General features: G+C 35.4%; 1 protein-coding gene across 1 annotated transcript; it reads right to left on the reverse strand.

Moving 5' to 3' along the window:
- Positions 1-3,307: 3,307 nt before the first annotated feature.
- Positions 3,308-4,942, reverse strand: LOC130050518 (protein starmaker-like). The gene has a single exon (XM_056150718.1). The coding sequence runs from the start codon at positions 4,940-4,942 to the stop codon at positions 3,308-3,310; it is 1,635 nt and encodes a 544-aa protein (XP_056006693.1).
- Positions 4,943-9,694: the final 4,752 nt, after the last annotated feature.

The following is a 9,694-nucleotide window of genomic DNA, read 5'->3' on the forward strand; positions in this document are numbered from 1 at the left end:
ATAAAATAAAGCGTATAAGAAAGAAAAAGACACATAAAATTAGAATATTCTTTTTCAGTGAGAGAATCAATAGTATGAGTTAATAGATCCGGAATCCATATACCGATCCCGACAACATTGGCACCAAACAAAACACTCATTGTTATTTGATTAACTACAGTGTATAAGTAAGTACCGTAATTATGTTCCACAAACACAGTTTAGGAACACATAATTTTGTTTGATTGGTCTTAGATTGAGATAAAATCTCCATAAGGTAATTTGGGTGGTATGTAGATGTGCAGATCGGAACGAATGTGGCTTTTCCTGAACATGCATGCATGCGCATTTGATTTTTGGTAAACTAACTTTGGAATCAGTCAAACTTTTTTTTAATGAAATCGTATCGCAGGTATATCTTGAAAATCGCTAACCTGCATATGTGCTTCATTTTGATTGCATAATTCTAAAACAGCGTCAGTAAGTCTGTACAGGACAATGTGAATCGAACATCATTCACAGTATTGGTAGATAATTTTATATCTATCTATCATCTACAGTGTATCTATCTATCATCTATACAGAGAGAAAGAGAGATATTACTGGAAAAGTATGCAAAGGTACATCCACGCGCATCGTCTTTTGAAGGTGTTATTCTTTGAAGGATCATACATAAGTCTTGTTTTTCATCAAAATAACGAACAGTGATCCTTCTTATTAATTAATCCTCCTCTAGTATATCCATGTCTCTTTGTTTGCCAAACTCTTAATTATAAATTCGTTATAGCACTTTTTCAATGGAATAGTTTTGATATTGATGTGGGTACATTTTCAGACTCAGATTCAGAAAGTTATCAGTATGATCTACACATTAAGTATATCGATGACTAGTACGCGCAAACAGGTACACTCAGTTTTGATTGGACAATACTCAAACATGTAGACTCTCTTGTAAATGACCTAAATGGGTATGCATATAAGTGTATAGTATTAGTATGTAAATGTTTATGATTAAAATTCCTTAATCACATGCACATGAGTGCAGGTGTGTTGTTTTTTAATTTGATATTTTTTAAATAACTGTTATCCTTAGTTCTTCCCTGAAATCATATGAAATTTGCCTTGTAGGTATATATCGAATCCTGACTCATACCTGTCGGAATGTTAAAATTTAGTCACCATTAAGCGCATGTACGTGTGCTGAATTTTGCGTAAATTCTACTCAAAAGTCTATATCTTTCTTGTTTTAAAGTAAATTGGTTTGAAAATCGTACTGCGAGTTTATAGTAAGGGTTTTCACGTTTAGGTATAGTCATAATTTCTGACAACCATCGACATGCTCCTTTGATTGCGTTTGATTGGATGGTGTTTTGAGTTGTATGAATATCTTACAAATGAAGGAAATCTAATGAAACTTGTACATATGTACTGTTTGCAATATAATATACGTGTCGATTGAACGATTCAACTTGACTTAAACAAAAAATGTCACTTGGGAGATTTGGGAGGTTTTGGGAACAGCTGTCAGCCTCCGTTACAATTTGCACTACTTTATATAATAAGATAATTAAATGATAAAGATGGCTTTTGAATTATATGATTAGGCTTGTTATTTTATTACGTAGACCCGGAGTTAATCACGGTCGTCATTTTCAGCCTATAACATAAAATCGCCCACCTCCTCGCGACCGATAATAATCAGTAGCTGAATGCAATGACATGTAATCGGACAACAGTGCAATGATATATATCTTTTTAAATTAGTGTTTATTTAAACATGTTCACAAGATGTAAAATGTATTTTTCAGATATAGGTTTCCACCAGGATGACGTAAATATTCTATACTAACAGTTAATCCCCACAAACAATGTTTCCCGTGCAGTGGTTTCGCCATCTGTATAAATTCCATGCATCTCTTTGTCGACAATTATGCCTGTCGTCCGTTTATTTATCAGCGTTTTTGTCGTCTGCCTACCTGTGTATGTTTCTAATCCATCTCTTTGTTAGTGTGTTCGTCGTTCTCTGGTTTGTATAATTGATTGATTGAATATTTCACTCATAGGAGTTTGTATGTGTTCTCCATCTATTTGACTGTCAGTGTGTTTTTTGCCCTTGTGTTTGTCGTCGATCAGTGTGTTTATCGTCTGTCTTATTATCAGTGTGTTTATCGTCTGTCTTATTATCAGTGTGTTTATCGTCTGTCTTATTATCATTGTGTTTATCGTCTGTCTTATTATCATTGTGCTTATCATCTGTTTTATCATCAGTGTGTTAATCGTCTGTCTTATCATCAGTGTGTTTATCGTCTGTCTTATTATCAGTGTGTTTATCGTCTGTCTTATTATCAGTGTGTTTGTCGTCTGTTTTATTATCAGTGTGTTTATCGTCTGTCTTATTATCAGTGTGTTTGTCGTCTGTCTTATTATCATTGTGTTTGTCGTCTGTCTTATTATCATTGTGTTTATCGTCTGTCTTATCATCAGTGTGTTTATCGTCTGTCTTATTATAAGTGTGTTTGTCATCTGTCTTATTATCATCAATATGTTTGTCGTCTGTTTTATTATCAGTGTGTTTATCGTCTGTCTTATTATCAGTGTGTTTGTCGTCTGTTTTATTATCAGTGTGTTTATCGTCTGTCTTATTATCAGTGTGTTTGTCGTCTGTCTTATTATCAGTGTGTTTATCGTCTGTCTTATTATCAGTGTGTTTATCGTCTGTCTTATTATAAGTGTGTTTGTCGTCTGTATTATCATCAATATGTTTGTCGTCTGTCTTATCATCAGTGTGTTTGTCGTCTGTCTTATTATCAGTGTGTTTATCGTCTGTCTTATTATCATTGTGTTTGTCGTCTGTCTTATTATCATTGTGTTTATCGTCTGTCTTATTATCAGTGTGTTTATCGTCTGTCTTATTATCATTGTGTTTGTCGTCTGTCTTATCATCAGTGTGTTTGTCGTCTGTCTTATCATCATTGTGTTTGTCGTCTGTTTTATTATCAGTGTGTTTATCGTCTGTCTTATTATCAGTGTGTTTATCGTCTGTCTTATTATCAGTGTGTTTATCGTCTGTCTTATTATCAGTGTGTTTGTCGTCTGTCTTATTATCAATGTGTTTGTCGTCTGTCTTATTATCAGTTTGTTTATCGTCTGTCTTATTATCAGTGTGTTTGTCGTCTGTCTTATTATCATTGTGTTTATCGTCTGTCTTATCATCAGTGTGTTTGTCGTCTGTCTTATTATCATTGTGTTTGTCGTCTGTCTTATTATCATTGTGTTTATCGTCTGTCTTATTATCATTGTGCTTATCATCTGTTTTATCATCAGTGTGTTAATCGTCTGTCTTATCATCAGTGTGTTTGTCGTCTGTCTTATTATCATTGTGTTTGTCGTCTGTCTTATTATCAGTGTGTTTGTTGTCTGTCTTATTATCAGTGTGTTTGTCGTCTGTCTTATCATCAGTGTGTTTGTCATCTGTTTTATCATCAGTGTGTTTGTCGTTTGTCTTATTATCAGTGTGTTTGTCGTCTGTTTTATTATCAGTGTGTTTGTTGTCTGTCTTATTATCAGTGTGTTTGTCGTCTGTCTTATCATCAGTGTGTTTGTCATCTGTTTTATCATCAGTGTATTTGTCGTTTGTCTTATTATCAGTGTGTTTGTCGTCTGTTTTATTATCAGTGTGTTTGTCGTCTGTTTTATTATCAGTGTGTTTGTCATCTGTCTTATCATCAGTGTGTTTGTCGTCTGTCTTATCATCAGTGTGTTTATCGTCTGTTTTATTATCAGTGTGTTTATCGTCTGTTTTATTATCAGTGTGTTTATCGTCTGTCTTATTATCAGTGTGTTTATCGTCTGTTTTATTATCAGTGTGTTTATCGTCTGTTTTATTATCATTTTGTTTGTCGTCTGTCTTATCATCAGTGTGTTTATCGTCTGTTTTATTATCAGTGTGTTTATCGTCTGTATTATCATCAGTGTGTTTATCGTCTGTTTTATTATCAGTGTGTTTATCGTCTGTATTATCATCAATATGTTTGTCATCTGTCTTATTATCAGTGTGTTTGTCGTCTGTCTTATCATCAGTGTGTTTGTCGTCTGTATTATCATCAGTGTGTTTGTTGTCTGTTTTATCATCAGTGTGTTTGTCGTTTGTCTTATTATCAGTGTGTTTGTCGTCTGTCTTATTATCAGTGTGTTTGTCGTCTGTTTTATCATCAGTGTGTTTATCGTCTGTCTTATTATCAGTGTGTTTGTCGTCTGTCTTATTATCATTGTGTTTATCGTCTGTATTATCATCAGTGTGTTTGTTGTCTGTTTTATCATCAGTGTGTTTGTCGTTTGTCTTATTATCAGTGTGTTTGTCGTCTGTCTTATTATCAGTGTGTTTGTCATCTGTCTTATTATCAGTGTGTTTATCGTCTGTTTTATCATCATTGTGTTTGTCATCTGTCTTATTATCAGTGTGTTTGTCATCTGTCTTATCATCATTGTGTTTGTCATCTGTCTTATTATCAGTGTGTTTGTCGTCTGTCTTATTATCATTGTGTTTGTCATCTGTCTTATTATCATCAATATGTTTGTCGTCTGTCTTATCAAAAGTGTGTTTGTCGTCTGTATTATCATCAATATGTTTGTCATCTGTCTTATTATCAGTGTGTTTGTCGTCTGTCTTATTATCAGTGTGTTTGTCGTCTGTCTTATTATAAGTGTGTTTGTCGTTTGTCTTATTATAAGTGTGTTTGTCGTCTGTCTTATTATCAGTGTGTTTATCGTCTGTCTTATTATCAGTGTGTTTGTCGTCTGTCTTATTATAAGTGTGTTTGTCGTCTGTCTTATTATTAGTGTGTTTGTCGTCTGTTTTATCATCAGTGTGTTTATCGTCTGTCTTATTATCAGTGTGTTTGTCGTCTGTTTTATCATCAGTGTGTTTGTCGTCTGTCTTATTATCAGTGTATTTGCTATGCATATATTTGTCACTGTGTTTGTGATCAATCTATTTATCTGTCTGTTTGTCGTCTGTTTATTTACCTGTGTGTTTGTCTTTCCCTGTCTGCCATTGAGTTTGTAACTTATCCGTTTGTTTATCAGAATGTTTGTCGTCCGTCTGTTAGTATTCCGGTGTGTCTCTCGTTTATCGGTCTGGCTGTCATTGACTTTGTTGTTTGTAAATCAGAATGTTTGTCATTTGTCTGTTAGTATTCAGGGACCCGTTTTTCAAAAGGTCGTAAGTCTTAAAATTAGTCGTAAGACATAACTTACGATGTGCGACCGTTTTACAAAGATTTAGGATTTACGATTTACGATGAAATTCGGTCTTAAATCTACGACCACTCGGGGACGACTCTATGTCCCAAGTTTTGTCGTAAGTGCGTCACTGCTCCATAAAATCTTTGTTACTATGGTTATTAAAATAATTCAACATGGCTGCATTTCTAATGTTTAGTGTTATGAATGAGACTCATAAAAACGTGCGTTGCGGGTGTTTAGCGATATAAATAATCCGTTGGACTACCTCAATGATGTTGAGTACTACATGTAGCTAGTCGAGAGGTATCGTTTGCCCAGGTGGTATCTCTACGAGGTAATAGATTTAGTGCAGGGACATGTAGAGCATCCTACAAACTAAAGCAAGGCTGTACCATCTGTTATTCAAGTACATACCATGATTCATTACTGTCTGCACACATAAAGGCCTGTCTTGCCTCCTTTGTTTACAACAATGCGTCACTTCCTCTGAGGACTTCGTCACACAAAATGTGGTTACGTACTCCCGTCAGTGTGCTGATCAAACAAATGTAGCAAGTGTGTCCCATAATATCCATTGCAATGTTTGCATATTCCCGCATAGACTATACTTTTTCCAATGATGTTGACTACTTCAAGCATTTTTTAAAAGAAAGTATGCATGTCATATCAGATCTTATTTCGACACACCCATCCACATATAGTTAGGCCTAGTTATGTAGGTCTATATTATACATGTATGCACGTACCAGTACATCATTTATATGCACAGTGTTATCCAATACCATGGTAGATTTATACAAATTATTAGTATGTTTGAAAAAGTAAGTGAATTAATCCCTAACCCTTTTCCACGTCCACCCCTCCATTAAATTATCAGTTAGGCCTATTAGTATGTAAATGTGTACATGTATTTCAAATGGAAAAAGAAATTGTGAGTGAAGTAATTAAAAACTACAACACCCCCAACACCCCATTATACCAGTTATTAGTATTTATGAAAAATAGACGGTGTTGCATTTTTTTTAAAGTGTGATTGAATGAACCCCCCCCCCCCCCCCCACCACCCCCCAACAAGTACCATCATATTGCTTGTTATAGGTCTATAGCCTTTAACGAACTGCAAAGATTCACGTTTCTTTTTAAATCAACTGTGCTATATATTAGACCACTTGGTACAGCCACGTACCTGTAGAATCATGATTTTATATATCCTAGTACATGTATATTATATGTATATTACATTACACAAGAATAACTTTTATTTAAAATCTAACTTTAGAAATAATCAAGTTAATTTCCTTGTTATTGGAAATCTTTAATTAATATTAAGTTATGAATATATATAATTTGAGATCAAATAATATGTCTAATTATTCATATAGTATGCATGTATTAGCACAGCTAACTTATAAGCAATACGACCCCCCCCCCCTCCCCCTCACCTTAGTGTTGTAACTCGAATATATTGCATGTGCATTTGTATATACAATGTATGTAAAAACAAAATGCTTGCTCATAACATACTGTGCAGTAAGTAAGAATTGTTTATATGTACATGTATTGATCAGCTTCAAATGGTTAACATTCAATCAACAGGTTTTGGCTACAGTCAGGTGCCTAATTACCCCCCCCCCCCCCCTCCCCCTTGATTTTCTATTTTGCGGCGATATTTTCTTCAAAATGTGTGGATTCCCTGTCTATTCCATCCCAATTTAGGTAATCGTTTCACGTCAGGGATTGGCCTTCTTCCGGTAAAATCAATCTAGCGTCGAAAAAAAGGGGAAAAAAGGGGGGGGGGGGGAAGTAATGTCCATACTTCATGTGCCTGTGATTACAATGATGGATTATCAATATGTTTGTACATTTAATTGGTGAGAAAAAATGGTTCAACAATACTTATGTGAAGCTTCTTAATTTGGGAAGGGGGGGGGGGGGTATCATATATCATCAGAAAGGTATATAACACCTTATGTTTTCGTATCTTTAATACATGTAGCCTAATAGAAAGAACTATGAATTACACGACTATTTGAAATTTCTAACTGCGAAAGTAGTACCCTCTAAATTAACAAAGCTAAAAATATCTACCCACCCTTTATAAATTGAAACTGTTTCACCGATGCTCCAATTTTCTTTCCTCCTCAGTGCCATTGTGGAAATAAATCGACTGCGCGTCAAAGCGTAGGGTTTCGCGCGGTATCTATGTTCATTTCTACAACTTCATGTGCTGAAGAGTTCCATATACGACTTGCGACAAAAGAATTTACGATATGCGATTATGATACGTTTTGTAAAACGGTCCTACGATCTGTCGCAAGTTCTTCAAATTTAGGACTTAGGACTTAAGATTTACGACTTTTTGTAAAACGCGCCCCAGGTGTGTCTTTCGTTCATCGGTTTGGCTGTCAATGTGTTTGTCCTTCATCTATTTGCTGAAAACGAACGAAGCTATATCCACAATTCTAAAACTCATATATGTTCAGCACAATACAACCGACAAATCTCCGGTGAGTTCTTACTAAAGTCTATATTAAAAGAACAGAAAATCCATCCAAATGGCAAATCCAAGTAGGGGCATCTGTTCATATATAAGTCGAGGCCGAACCTTCAACTTTGGACAAAAACCTGTTTACAATCAATGATATGTAGTCCCAAATCAAAAACTTTATACACGTTATAAAACATGTTCATTTATATATGGATTCCATATATTCCAGTGAACTCGAAATTAGGACACCAAAGAGTCTTTCATATCTGATTCATATTTGGATATTTGATTGAATATACATGTAGATGTTAATAGCAAAGTGACAACTCAGTTTTATAACAAACGGAATGACTTCAGCTTCTCCATCGTTAACTTCCCACATCTAAATTACGCACTGACTTCTGCTCTGCCGTAGATCTAATTCGTAATGTACGACGCAACGTAAATGACGACGTGTTCGAGAACGTCGAATTTCATCTACGTACTACCCACGTCCCAGGTTCTATAGGTATCTAAACTGTAATTTGGTGCGGTCAAAATCGACTTACAAGTCACACGCAGATGAAATACGACGGGAATTCTGGCCTTTACAGTTGGGTTGGTAGAGACATTATTTGTCGAAATGCGCATCTGGTGCATCAAAATTGGTACCGTATAATTTTTACATTATGACCCCTGGGTCGAGGCCTCTGCTGGTGGACTGTTAGTCCCCGAGGGTCTCTACAGCCCAGTAGCTAAGTACTTCGTTACTAGCTTGAAAATACGGATGTATATTTAATTGCTGTTATAAAATTTAGAAATTCATTTCAAAATTAAGGATTATCTCCCTCATGCATAGCTCTTATCCTTGGACGAATTTGGCTCCACTTTTTTGACACGCTGTTTTTGGCTATATTTAGCTCTAAAACTTCATAGTTATTTCGGATTTCAAACATTTCGGTTGAGTATCACTGAAGAGACATTATTTGTCGAAATGCGCATCTGGTGCATCAAAATTGGTACCGTATAATTTTTACATTATGACCCCTGGGTCGAGGCCTCTGCTGGTGGACTGTTAGTCCCCGAGGGTCTCTACAGCCCAGTAGCTAAGTACTTCGTTACTAGCTTGAAAATACGGATGTATATTTAATTGCTGTTATAAAATTTAGAAATTCATTTCAAAATTAAGGATTATCTCCCTCATGCATAGCTCTTATCCTTGGACGAATTTGGCTCCACTTTTTTGATACGCTGTTTTTGGCTATATTTAGCTCTAAAACTTCATAGTTATTTCGGATTTCAAACATTTCGGTTGAGTATCACTGAAGAGACATTATTTGTCGAAATGCGCATCTGGTGCATCAAAATTGGTACCGTATAATTTTTACATACATGTAACTGGTTATTGAATTTACTAAAATTGGTTTTTAAAATGATATGTAACAAATACTTGCCGCTGGTAACATTAAGACCAGAACAGTTTTGGTACCCTTGTGACAAACGCCAGGCGTACTTCGCACAAATATATTGAAAACAACCCTCATTCTAATCATAAATCAAGTCGCATGAATATATTCTTATCCCGTTTTGCATACTTAATCTTTTTAGCCAACATACTTTGTAGATTCACTGACAACAAGAGAAAATTCCATGCGAAAGAAAGAACCATTTCTCTTTTAGGTATCATATTTCTAACGGTGGCGGTACATGAGGAGCTATCGGGTTACAGAAAGTGAAGTAGTGTGACGTATACCGCTAAGGAAAAGCAATGGAGAGGATGAACAATATATACATTAACCTGTTCTTGCTTCATTTTCCCGGTCGCGGTAATTGAGTGGTTAGGGCGCTTGATAGACAACATGGAGGCCTCGGGTTTAATTCTCAGTACCAAGATATGAGGGTTCTTTCGTTATGCACCTGACATTAGAATTGAAATCTTCGGATAAAAATGGAGATCACTTGTCATGCTTGGTGTCTGCTTCGCTGTTTCCAAATCCTGTAAAA

The sequence above is a fragment of the Ostrea edulis genome, chromosome 9, assembly GCF_947568905.1.
Source record: "Ostrea edulis chromosome 9, xbOstEdul1.1, whole genome shotgun sequence".
NCBI classification, from domain to species: Eukaryota; Metazoa; Mollusca; class Bivalvia; order Ostreida; family Ostreidae; genus Ostrea; species Ostrea edulis.

Bases quoted from the DNA above. Each gene is read 5' to 3' on its own strand.
- LOC130050518 (XM_056150718.1), bottom strand. From the start codon at position 4,942: ATGCATAGCAAATACACTGATAATAAGACAGACGACAAACACACTGAT.